Raw genomic sequence first — 13759 nt, forward strand, 5'->3', positions numbered from 1 at the left:
AAATATCATTTATATTTAAGCTAGACAAAACAGAGGTTAAATTGTACAATATTAAATTTCACCTGATAATTATATGCAGGATGTGGATATCCCATTTGTACTTGTGGTAATGCCACAGCAGGAGGACTTGGATATGAATAAGTCTGCAGGATAGAGAAAAAAAAATTCTACATGTGGATGATTAAATTTAAAAATACTTGAAGTACAAAACATCTTGCATTTACATAGAATATAAACAGAAAATGGCAGCATCTACAGGGACAGAAGCAATTAACATGGAGTTAGAACTCAATGATAGGACTCTTCTTCAGAGCTGGAAGATGCTACAAAATGCTGGTGGGTGAGTGCAGTTTAGTCAGAATGGAGGGCAGAGATCATGCTACAAAAGTTGTTGAACCCAAATACAGTCTGGGAGACTGAAAAGCACACAAATGCAAAATGAGTTGCATATCCTCTAGCTTGCAATGAGCTTCATTGTAAAACCGAATTACACCCAAGATGGAAATGTTAGCATGAGTGCGCTATGGTTGATTGGAATAGCAATGAAATAGAAGATTAGGGTCAACAGGATATAGATAGATTGGTTACTTGGGCACAAAAATGGCAGATGAAGTTTAATCCAGACAAACACAAGGTGATGCATTTTGGACAATCAAATTTAGGTGGGAAATATAGTGTAAAAGGAAGAACTCTTAGGAACATTAACATACAGATCGATCTGGCTATGCAGGTCTCCAGTTCCCTAAATGTGGCAACACAGGTGGCCAAGGTGATTAAGGCGGCATATGGCATGCTTGCCTTCGTGGCCAGGGCATAGAGTATAAAAGCTGGCAGAACATGTTGCAGCTACATAAAAAGGAGCAGGTGAGGACTGCAGATGCTGGAGATCAGAGTGGAGGGTGTGTTGCTGGAAAAGCACAGCAGGTCAGGCAGCATCTGAAGGGCAGAAGAATTGACGTTTCGGGCATAAACCCTTCATCGCGATGAATGGCTTATACCTGGAAAGTCGATTGTCCTAGTTCTCGGATGCTGCCTGACCTGCTGCGCTTTCCCAGCAACACACACTTGACAGCTGCGTAAAACCCTTGTTAGGCCGCATTTGGATTAGTGCATGCAGTTCTGGTTGCCACAAGTAATCAGAAGGACGTGGAAACTTTGGAGTGTGCAGAGAAGGTTCACCACAATGTAGCCAATGTCCATGAGAACAGGCAATAAGGAAAAGGTTAAGATTAAGATTATTTTCACTGGAAAGAGGGCGACTGAGAGAAGACCTGATAGAGGTCTACAAAATTATGATAGGTATAGATAGGGTAGATAGTCAAAGGCTTTTTCCCCCAGGGGTGAACTTTTAATTACAAGGGGGTGTGGGCTCAAGGTGAGAGGGGAAAGTTTGAGAGATGTGAGAGGGAAGGTTTTCATGAAAAGACTGATAGGAGCCTGGAATGCACAGCCCGAAGAAAAGAATGTTAGCAACATTTAACAGGCATCTGGATGGTTACATGAATAGGGAGGGAATACAGGCATACAAATCTATTAAGGGCAGAAGGTTTTATCATTAATTTAGTTAGGGCATGATGATCGGCACAGGCTCGGAGGACTGAAGGGCCTATTCCTATGCTGTGCTTCGCTTTGGTTCTTTGGGCCATTCTTAGAGTAGTGCTCTACCAAGCTTTGGTAGTCAGCCAAACTTCGTTTGATCTCACTAATCTAAAGGAAAACACATTGTAAAGCAAATACAGTTGACTAGATTGAAAGAAGTACAAGTAAAGTACGTTTGAGACCTTAGAAAGTGAGGAAATGAAAGGCCAAACTTTGCACCTTCTGTGCTTGCCTGGGAAGGTGAGAGAGCATTAGGAATGGCACAAAGAAGGATTAGACTAGGGTGTGTTGCTTTTCCAGCAACACACCCTCCACTCTGATCTCCAGCATCTGCAGTCCTCACCTGCTCCTTTTTATGTCACAATGGGAACAGTTCTTGTGGAATGCTGCAAGTGGAAGGAAGGGAGGGGAACATGCGTTTGGTGGTCGAACCCTGCTGGAGGTGGCAGATATGATGAGAGGATTCTTTGAATCTAGAGACAACTAGGGTAACTATGGAGGGGATGTCCACAGCTCACAAGTGAATAAAAGCTTGTGGACTAGAAAGTGAGAATAAAGGGGAATTCTACCTTGCTCTGGGAGAAGTGGAAAACAGAGGATGGAAGAAATGTGGGAATCGAGTCCAACATGTCAACCACAGTTTGTTGGCCGGGGCGACCAAGGGAAACAAAGTAGGAATAAACGGGTCTTTTTCAAAGTGGAAGATGGTAAACCGTAGAGATCAATGCTAGGGTCCCAGCTGTTCTCAACAGAAAAAAAGAGCATTATATGTTTCCAAGATCTCTGACAGCACAAAACTAGGTAGGGTTGAGTGTGTTGTTAATGGGCATGCTAGGTGGAGCATCAGGACTGCCAAAAATAAAGTGACAGCCTGATGAATAGACAACATGGGACCATTTGCATGCCAATCAGCAGCAGCAGACAGGGAGCAACTTCAGAACCAATAGATAAGATCTAAAGTTCTGCAATCCTATCAGAGTTGTGAATGGTGGTGGACAATTAAACAATTTATTGGAGGAGGTAGTTCCAAACATCCCCATCATGGATTATGAGGGAGAAAACTAATCAGTGCAAGAGGCAAGGCTGAAACATTTGCAACAAACTTCAGTCACAAGTGCCAAATGGACGATCATCCAAATGGATGCCTCCTCCAGAGAACCCCAGATCCTACAGAAATGAGCCTTTAGCCAATTTGATTCACGTTGCATGATATCAAGAAGCAACTGAAAGGAAAAGACTATGGGCTCTGGCAACATTGTGGCGACAGTAGTGAAGGCATATGCTCCAGAATTTGATAGTTTCCTAGCCAAGCTATTCCAGTAAGCTTTGACCTTGGCATCAACTGACAATGTGAAAAATTACAGATGTGCTCTGGACACAAAGCAGGACAATCCAATCTTTCCAACTACTGTCATATTAGCCTACTCGAAATCATCAGTGCAATGATGGAATGGGTCAGTTTCAGTGCTGCTTTCATACACTCAATGTGGGCTCTGCCACAGCCACTCATATCCAGACCTTTTTATTTCAAAATCCATCTTTGAATGAAGACAAAAGGGACAAGTTGTAGAGGTGAGGAGAGACTGACTGCACTTGAATCAAGGCCACATGAAGTGTCACATCAAGGAGTCCTAAACAAAAACTATAGTCATTGAGAACAGAGGTAAAACACTCCACTTGTTTGAGTCATTCCGATCACAAAAGAAAAATACTTGTTTGCTGGAGGTCAGTCTCAGCTCCAAGGTCTCTCTACAAGAGTTCCTTTGGACCCAAACATCTTCGGTGGCTTCAGTAACATCTCCTCCATTATAAATGTCAGAAGACGTAATGTTCACTGATGATTGTACAAATGTTCATTACCATTTGCAACTCCTCAGATACAGGTTTGATCTGACAAGTAAACCATACAAGTGTCAAACAACGAACATCTCTAGCAAGAGAAAATTAAACCATCATCCCTCAACATTATCATTTTGGTGTTACCACTGCCAAGACCCCACCATTAACATCCTGGGGTTTATCACTGCCCACAAACCGAGCTGGTCTAGACATACAAATACTGTGGCTACAAGTCAGAGGCTAGGAATTCTGCAGAGAGTAACTTATCTCCTGCCTCAACAATGCTGGTTTACCATCTGCATGGCACAAATCAGGAGTATGATTTACCAGGCGTGAACATGACAATGTGGAAAATTGCTCAAGTATGTTCTACGCACAAAAAGCAAGATAAATCCAACTCAATTACTGCCCATCTACTCTTGACTAGTAAACTGATGCAAAGTGTCATCAACAGAAGGACGCGCTGTAAAATGGTCCAGATTAGAAAACGTGTACCTTTAGCAGCCCAGTCTGTTGATAATCACCTTCCCTCATTAAGACAGGCTATGCTGTATTTGCAATATGTGCAAAATAGTAGGCGGCCATATTTTAAAAGCATAACTCTTGTCACTCAGTAATCTCAGTAAGAGTCCGGAGGGAGAGATAGAAGAGAAAAGCTGAGGCACCTGTGACTGTCTCAAGAAAAACACACTGCATCTGCTACTTGGTAGACCTGCATGTATACAAAGAAAAGACAGCACGTCAAAGACTACTACAAGAGATGAAATACAAACTCTCTTGGTTGGTGCATCTCAGGTTGTGGAGTTGATTCCCAGAGAGGTGCATGCCAAAATGATGCCTTGCACCAGAGACAATCCAGTATTAGCTGCAAAGCACATTGCCCTCTTTGCTTGCATCAGACATCCATTCGTGAGCTGATGAATTCAAGGCCATGCAAATAGGGTGACAGAGGTGACGCGCCCTGCTATGTTCTCTTCAGTGATTTCACAAAGGTCAGCTCACCATAGACCCAAAATGTTACATCCACATAAAACTTTAAAACTATTATCACCTTCACTGCTACCAACAATAGTTGGCTGCTTTAACTCCAAAGCTCCCCACACCCATACTACATATGTCAATTGCGTTTGTCTTGAGGGTCTAAGCCTTTTCTTTTAACTATCGCTTTAACATGCCCAGGTAATTTCAGCAGTTCTGGTATCTCAAGGCAATAGCTCCTCATCACTGCTATTCCTGGTTACTCTGCACAGGTTCCCTGGTTCTGACAGATTTCTGCTTCCATGTCTGGATTTAGAATAGTATAGCAGCCTTTTTAAAAAAATTCACAGAATGATCACTTTCTAATGAGCTTGACAGTAGACCCTTGGCACCAACCTGATGCCACCTGCTGTGAATGATCCAGAGACGCATTTCCTTCCTCTCTTCCAACCTCTTATCCTACGTGAAGGGCTGGAACAGGCAAAATACTAAATTAAACAAACTTAAACATGAAGACAAATTTCTCAATAGATGAACACCACTTAGTGACCTCTCTCAAAACCTTCATGCTTCCAGCCTCAAGTAATTGGTCAGTATAGCCTTCAGAGCAACAAAAATTAGGTCTGACTGAAATAGTCACCAATTTGATAGAATGAGCTAAGCGATTCCACAGTCAACGAATTAGATCAAAGCTCTGCAGTCCTACCACACCCAGTCGTGAATAGTGGTGGATCATTAAACAACAGCTCCACAAATATATCCAACCTCAATGATGGAAGAGCCCAGAACATCACTGCAAGATATAAGGCTGAAACTTTCACAGCAATCTTCAACCAGAGTGGATGATCCAACTCAGCCTCCTCCAGTGATCCCAGCATTCTAGATATCAGTCTTCAGCCAGTTTGACTACTCCACAAGATATCACGAAACAGTTGGAGGCACTAGGTACTGCAAAGACTATGGGCCCTGACAACATTCCAACAGTAGTGCTCCAGAACTTGCCATTCCCCCAGCCAAGTTGCTCCAGTACAATTACAATGCTGACATCTGCCCTACAATGTGGAAAATTGCCCAAGTACGTCCTGTATGTAGAAAGCAGGACAAATCCAATCCGACCAATTACCGCCCTATCAGTCTACTCTCACATCAACAGTAAAGCAATGGAATGTGTAATCAACAGTGCTATCAAGTGGCACCTACTCAGCAATAATCTGCTCACTGACACCCAGTTTGGGTTCCGCCAGGGCCACTCAATTCTTGACCTCATTATAGCCTTAGTTCAAACATGGGGGAAAAAAAAGAGCTAAAGTCCGGAGGAGAGGGGAGAGTGACTGACATCAAGGCAGCATTGAACCAAGTGTGGCATCAAGGATCCCTGACAAAACTGGAATCAATAGGTATCGGGGCAAACTCACCAGTGGTTGGAGTCATACTGGACACATAGGTAGATGGTGGTGGTTGTTGGAGATCAGTCATCTCAGCTCCAGGATGAGTTCTGCAGGACTTCAAAAGGTACTGCAGTTCAACAATCTTCAGCTGCTTCAAAGACATTCCCTCCATCATAAGGTCAGAAGTGGGAATGTTCACAGGTGATTGCACAACGCCTCAGATACTGAAGCAGTCCGTGTCCAAATGTAACAAGGTCTGGACAATATCCAGGCTTGGGCTGACAAGTGGCAAGTAACATTTGTGCCACACAAATGCCAAGCTATGACCATCACTAATCAGAGGCAATCAAACCACTGTCCCTTGACACTCAAATGGTGTTACCATTACTGAATCCCCCACTGTCAACATCCTGGAAGTTATTATTGATCAGAAACTCAGCTGGATTCACCACAAATGCAGTGGCTACAAGAGCAGATCAGAGACTAGGAATAATGCGGCAAGTAACTCACCTCCTGAAAACCTGTTCACCATCTACAAAGCACAAGTAAGGAGTGTGATGGAAAACTCCCCACTTGCCTGGATGAGTGCAGCCCCAACAACACTGAAGAAGCTTGACACTATCCAGGACAAAGCCTACTTGACTGACACTAAATCAATTCCCTCCAGCACCACTTAGTAGCAGTGCGTATTATCGACAAGATGCACTGCAGAAATTCACCAAAGCTCCGCAGACAGCACCTTCCAAACCCACGACTACCTCCATCTAGGAAGGGGAGAGCAGCAGATATGTGGGAACACCATCACCTTCAAGTTTCCTCCAAGTTACTCACCATCCTGACTTGGAAATATATTGCCTTCACTACTGCTGGGTCAAAATCCTGGAATTCCCTCTCTAATGGCATGGTGGGTCAACCCACAGCAGGTGGACTGCAGCAGTCCAAGAAGGCAGCTTACCACCACCTTCTCCAGGACAACTAGGGACGGGCAATAAATGCTAGCCAGCCAGTGACACCCACATCCCACAAAATGAATACATCTTTTTTAAAAAAAAGTGCTGACAGAAGTTATATTCACTAGCAACTGTGTAAAATTATTCAACATAATTTATAGGAATTCAGTTAAAATGCTGATGAAACGAGCAAAAATAGAAAATAGTAATTAATAAGAGTGAAAATAATGTCACTAGACTAACGATCCAGAACCCAAGACTAAGGTTCTGGGGTCATGGATTCAAATCCTATCGTGAGAGATGAAGAAGGTTGAATTTTATAAAATCAGTGAAACAACTTCAAAAATAAAAATCAACTAATAGCAATCATGTAACCACTAGTCATTATTTTAAAGAATCCATCTGGTTCATCAACGTCCTTTAGGAAAGAAAAATTTACTATTCTTACTGGTCTGCTCTACATATAGAAAGCAGGAGTTCAGCCCCTCTAGCCTGTTCCACCTGACTCCCATATGACTCCAGACCAACAGCAATGTGGTTGACTCTTAACTATTCTCTGAAATGGCCTTACAAGTCAATAGTTTCTGGGCTTTTAGGAAAGGGTGATACATGCTGGCCTAGCAGGCATCACCCACATCCTAGAAACAAATAAAACAAGTATTGTCATTACATTACCATCCTTCACAACTTAAATGTGAGCAAGACAATGCCACATTGATATGGGTGAAGTACACTAACTCTCAGTATGATTATGTAAAATCAAGTTTACAGGTCTTTACTTAGATGCCAAAACTTATTCTGCGCTTTAAGTCATAAATTACTGTTAAGAAAACATTGATTTGAAATTAGGATCAGCTAAACATGCAGTTAAAAACTTTCCCGTTAATTGTGGAAGATGAATTGGATCTTGATAAGAGAAAAAAAATGAAGAACGTTAAAAGTGCATGAATGTAATTCATACAAGGATGGCAAAATGTCCCCACAAGTAATGCTGAGGCATAGTTAGTGTATCCCATATAGGAGATATTTTGTCAAATTCACCAAATAGTTGCTTACTTACTTTGTAATGTGCTTTAATTGTGAACTATAAAGGACAACAGAATCATAAAGATATTCATTTCACACATTTGCAGAGTATTGTTTCTGGATTTTTCAACCCCCTTCCAATCATATAACCAGAATTATTTTCTAAAAATACACTACCTAAATAAAATTCATATCTAAAGCAGTAGGTGTTCAAATGGAGTTAAATTTTGTACACAAAACCAGCTCTTAAATTAACTTACTTGTACATACTGAAGAGCTGACCCAGGAAATCCAGGTGATTGAAAGTATGTGTCGGCATTTTGGCACACACAAGGAGTTGGTGATGTTATTAGAGGAGCTGGTCTTGCCTGAACCAAATGAATAGGATCTTGATAAGAAAAAATCAATATTAAAAAAAGTGTATGAATATAATTCATAAAAGAATAGCAAAATGCTATGATTCCCCACAAGTAATGTTGAGGCATAGTTAGTGTATCCCATACAGTAGATATTTTATCAAATTCACCAAATATTTGTTTTACTTGCACTTTAATCTGCTTTAAATTAGAACCATGGAAATCTGGCTTTTACCTTTCCAGTTTATTTGCTCACCCACGTGTATTAAAATTGATTGCTTAATAGAACTGTAATAAACTTGAGTTACTGTTAAAGAACAAACAAAAACCTTCTAGCTGTCATCACAATAGAAAATCAGCTTTTGCCAGTGACCATAACAGAAACTTGAGCATTCTTCCATCATTACTCAGGAAGAGTTGAAAAGCAGTCAGATACGAGACTGCTGTAAACAAGCACTTTAAAAAATAAGTAAAATATCAAGACAATATTTTTATTAAAACAAGGAGTGTAAAGCACCATAATATGTAGTCTGATGTATAAGATGCAAACCCACTTATGCATATACTTTGAACTTTATTACATGATGCATTGTTGGGATCAGCACACTCCATTACCAAGAGATAGACAGTAACAGTAGCAGTAGGTGTTCAAACAGTAGCAAACCTTTCAAAACAGAGGGGCAGGGATTGTCTGAATCAAAACCATTACTTTGACCAAAGCACTTCATCCTAATCAAGGATTCAGGTGATAGTCTTCAAATAAAACAATTTATATTTCAGCCACCATGATAAACAAACTCCACTTACATGAATCTTGTTGCTTCCTAATTGCAGGTCCTATCTTCAATTTCTTCCCTTTGAAGCTGATCTGAGACTAAAAAGAAAGCCAATCAACCGATAATTCCAGTGCACCACAAAACATGGCATTTGTCAAGGAATGGATGATCTATTCTGATGATTTGCATTCAATAAAAGGTCACAGTAATCAATTTTAGTCAGTATTGTCAAACTTAAATTTTTGCCTGGTTAAACATCACCACGATTCTACAAATAAAAGAAAGCCAAATAGTCCAAGATTTTGAAGTGTCAAGTATGTTAAGTTACTTCCACAATGCTTGGAACTGCATAAAATACCAATTTCCAGAAAGTCAAATAGAAGGGAGCAAGCTTGAAGCCTAAGTTATGACAAAAACAGATTTTTGTTTAAAAATTAGCTCTATTAATATAACCCAAGGTACTTTTAAATGAGGCACAACATATTTTGCATCAAACAGAAGTGACAGGAAATTCCTTTTCTTCAATAGGTGCACTTAATTAAACAGGATCTTTAAAAATTATTCATTTATGTGATATACTTCACTGGCTGGGCCAGTATATGTCACCCTTCTCTAGTACTTCTTGAAGCACTGCAGTCCATGTAATTTAACTACTCTCAAAATGCTGCCCAGAAGGGAACTCTAGGGTATTCCAAGAGTACAACATACTTACCGGAATGATACCTTGATTTCAGGGGTTAAAAGGATTTTAAGTTACTAGGAGAAATTATACAAATTAAGCCTGCTTTCTCTAGAAGTTTAAGGGGTGATCTGATCAAATCCTTTAAGGTATTAACAGAATAAAGGAAGATAAACTACTTCCAGTGGTTGGGGATTGTAGAACTACGAGGCATAGTCTGAGAATTAGGACCAGACTGTTTAGGACAAATGTTAAGAAGCACTTAAACACACAAATGGTGGTACATGTTTGGAACTCTCTTCCACAACAGCAGTAGATGCATAATCAGTTGTTAATTTTAAATCTAAGATAGATAGGTTCAGTAATGCTTCACTGCAGTTGTTCCATTCTCATGCAATCCCATATTACAAAAACTTGTGTAATAGCAACACCATTGAAACTAATGGGGCCTTTAAAAAAGTTGACGCTTTAGAAACAGCCTCCTCAATTTGTCAATTGCATTACAGCAAATTGACATAACAAAAGGTGTTGAGGGATATGGGCCGTAGACAGGTATATGGAGTGAGGCCACAGATCAGCCATGATTTCCGTTAATGATGGAACAGTCTCAAAGGACTCAAATGGTCAATTCATGTCCCTATGACGACTTCACAACACTGAAGTGGTGGCAATATTTCCAAGTCAGGCTACTGAATGCCTTGGAGAGGACATAGAGAGGTAATGTACTAACAGAAACAGAAAGGGAGAGGTCACCCTGTTGGGAGCTTTCTATCGGCCTCTGAATTGTTCCAGCGATGTACAGGAAAGGATAGCAAAGATAATTCTAGAGAGGAGTGAGAGTAACAGTGGACTTTAACTTCCCCAATATTGACTGGGAATACGATAGCTCAAGTAGTTTACATGGGCCAGTTTTTGTTCAATGTGTGCAGGAGGATTTTCTGACATAGTATGTAGACAGGCCAACAAGGGTAGATGCCATATTGGCTTTGGTACTGGGGAATGAACCTGGCCAGGTATTAGATTTGGAGGTAGGTGAGCACTTTGGCAATAGTGACCATAATTCGGTTAGGTTTACAATAGCAATGGGCAGGGATAGGTATGTACTGCAGGGAAAGAGGTAAAACTGGGGGAAAGGCAACGATGCTTTTAGGCAAGATTTAGGATGGGGAAGGAAACTGCAGGGAATGGACACCCTTAAGTATGGAGCTTATTCAAGGAACAGATATTGCAGGTCCTTGATAATTATACACCTATCAGGCAGGGAGGTAGTTGTCGAGAGAAGGAGCCATGGTTTACTAAAGAAGTTGAAGCTCTTGTCAAGGGGAAGGCAGTGGCTTAGGTGAGGATGAGGCGTGAAGCCTCAGTTAGGGGACTTGAGAGTTATAAGTTAGCCAGAAAAGATCTAAAGAGAGGGCTAAGAAGAGCCAGGAGGAGACATGAGAAGCTGTTGGCAGATAGGATCAAGGAAAACACTAAAAGCCTTCTATAGGTATATCAGGAATAAAAGAATGACCAGAGTAAGATTAGGGCCAGAGATAGTAGTGGAAAGTTGTGTGTGGAATCTGAGGTCATACGGAAAGCGCTTAATGAATACTTTTCATCAGTATTCACATTGGAAAAGGACAATGTTAGTGAGAATACGGAGATACAGGCTACAAGATTGGATGGGATTATGGTTGACAAAGGGGAGGTTTTAGTAATTTTGGAAGATCTGAAAATAGGCAAGACCCCCTTGGCCAGATAGGATTCTCTGGGAAGCCAGGGAAGAGATTGTAGAGCCTCTGGCTTCGCTCTTTATGTCATCATTGTCAACAGCAGTAGTGGCAGAAGAATGGAGGGTAACAAATATTGTACCCTTGTTTAAAGAAGGGAAGTAGGGACAACCCTGGTAATTAAAGGCCAGTGAACCTTACTGCGTTTATGGGTAAGAGATAGGATTCATAATCATCTGGAAAGGAATAATTTGATCAGAGATAGTCAATACGGTTTTGAGAAGGGTAGGTCGTGCCTCACTAACCTTAGAGTTATTCAAGGTGGTGACCAAACAGATGGATGAAGGTAAAACAGTTGATGTTGACGTATATGGACTTCAGTAAAGCGTTTGATAAAGTTCCACATTGTCGGCTATTGCACAGTATGCAGACTTTTGAGATCGAGGGTGATTTAGCGGTTTGGATCAGAACTTGGCTAGTTGAACAAAGACAGAGGGTGGTAGTTGATGGGAAATGTTCATCTTGGAGCTCAGTTACCAGGGGCAAGGATCTTTTTTGGGGCCATTGCTGTTTCTCATTTTCTTAAATGATCTGGACGTGGGCATAAAAGGATGGGTTAATAAATTTGTAGATGATACTAAGGTAGGCAGAGTTGTGGATAGTGCCAAAGAATATTGTGGGTTACAGAGGGACATAAAGAAGATGCAGAGCTGGCTGAGAGGTGGCAAATGGAGTTTAATGCAGAAAAGTGTGAGGTAGCTCACTTCAGAAGTAGTAACAGGAATGCACAGCACTGAGCTAATGGTAAAATACTTGGCAGTGTAAGATGAACAGAGAGATCTCGGTATCCTGGTGTTTCTGAAAGTTGTCACCCACTTGTTAAGGCGGCACGTGGAGGGTGGAGAGAAGGTGGAGAGTTGACTTAATTCAGACGAGTAAGATAATAAGAGGGTTAGACAGGGTGGACAGTGACAGCCTTTTTCTTTGTGAAGGCTAACACGAGTGGACATAGATTTAGGACAGATATTAGGGGTAGTTTCTTATTCAGGAGGAGGAGTGTGGAATTGCCTGCCTGCAATAGTAATAGACTTGCCAACATTAAGGGCATTTAAATGGGCACTGGACATACATATGGATAATAATGGAATGGATTAGGTTAGATGGGCATCAGATATTTTCACAGTGTGGCGCAACATCGAGGGCCGAAGGGCCTGTACTGTGCTGTTACATTCTATGTTCTAATATATTCACTGCCCTTGTCCTTCTGGATGGCAATGCTTGTGGGTTGTTGTCAAAGGAACCTTGATAAACTACTGTAGTATATCTTGTAGATAGCACACAGTACTGCAACTGAACATTGGTGACGCAGGGAAAGAATGTTTACATATATACTACCAATCAAACCAGCAACTTGTTCATAAATGGTGTCAAGCTTTTCAAGTGTTCTTGAAGGTACACTTATGCAGGCAAGTGAGAATTATTCCATCACACTCCTGATGTAAGTCTTATAGATAGTGGACAGCCATTGCGGAGTCAGGGGGTGATATGCAGACAGGTAAATAATAAACCTGATAATGTAGATGTTCCTACCAGGGAAGGAACAAAACCTGACCTCCTGTGTAAGACAGACAAGCCAAGTGACTAAAGTGATAGTACAGGAACACGGAGGCAAAAGTGAGGACTGCAGATGCTGGAAACCAGAGTTTAGATCAGAGTGGTGCTGGAAAAGCACAGGTCAGGCAGCATCTGAGCAGGAAAATCAACATTTCGGGCAAAAGCCCTTCAAGTGTTAGTAGGGGAACACAGAGTCTAGTAATCAGATTTCTACTGGTTTTAAAAAATAGTTATAAAAAAAGATAAGCCTTCCATAAAAATTCAAGTTTTGTTTTTAAATTAGAATAAGCCAAGTTTTAATGGTATGATTAAAAAAAAACTTTCAAAAGTTGGAATAGACTGCTCACTGGTAAAGGGATATCTGATAAGTGGAAGGCTTTCAAAAAATGTGATAACCGGCATTCAGTCATTACGTTCTTGTTAGAATGAAAGGTAAAGCTCGTACGATTACAGAACAGTGGATGAATGAAGGATATTGAAGTGCTAGTCACGAATTTTTAAAAATCACAAATACAGACAACGGAGGTCAAATGGATCTCCTGAACAGTAAAAAGAGTACAGGGGCATTCTTAAGAGGGAGATAAGGAAGGCAAAAAGGGAATATGAGATAGCCTCAGGGATCAAGGTCAACCGAGGCAAGAGCGAGGCCATGCCTTCGGGAAGTGGGCCGACCAATCCCTAATCCCCTTCACCGTCAGGACCGACCACCTGAAGGTGCTGGGGCGTGCGCCAAGTCTTGGGAGGAGCGAATCAGCAAAGTGAGGCAGAATCTGGGCAGATGGAAGTTACAATCGCTCTCCATCGCAGGAAAAAACCTGGTCATCAGGTGTGAGGCACTGTCA

The 13759-nt window shown here is 41.2% G+C and overlaps 1 protein-coding gene across 8 annotated transcripts in view; it reads right to left on the bottom strand.

Moving 5' to 3' along the window:
• The window catches only part of dazl (deleted in azoospermia-like), a 178582-nt gene that overhangs the window by 87390 nt on the left and 77433 nt on the right, over positions 1–13759 (bottom strand). For all 8 annotated transcript variants that reach the window (XM_043690185.1, XM_043690181.1, XM_043690180.1 and 5 more), the window contains exons 5-7: positions 8944–9010; positions 8041–8168; positions 63–143 (exon numbers count right to left, since the gene is read on the bottom strand). In XM_043690185.1, coding sequence (XP_043546120.1) covers positions 63–143; positions 8041–8168; positions 8944–9010 — 276 coding nt within the window. The remainder of the gene's footprint in view (positions 1–62; positions 144–8040; positions 8169–8943; positions 9011–13759) is intronic.

The sequence above is a fragment of the Chiloscyllium plagiosum genome, chromosome 5 (assembly GCF_004010195.1).
Source record: "Chiloscyllium plagiosum isolate BGI_BamShark_2017 chromosome 5, ASM401019v2, whole genome shotgun sequence".
Lineage (NCBI taxonomy): Eukaryota > Metazoa > Chordata > Chondrichthyes > Orectolobiformes > Hemiscylliidae > Chiloscyllium > Chiloscyllium plagiosum.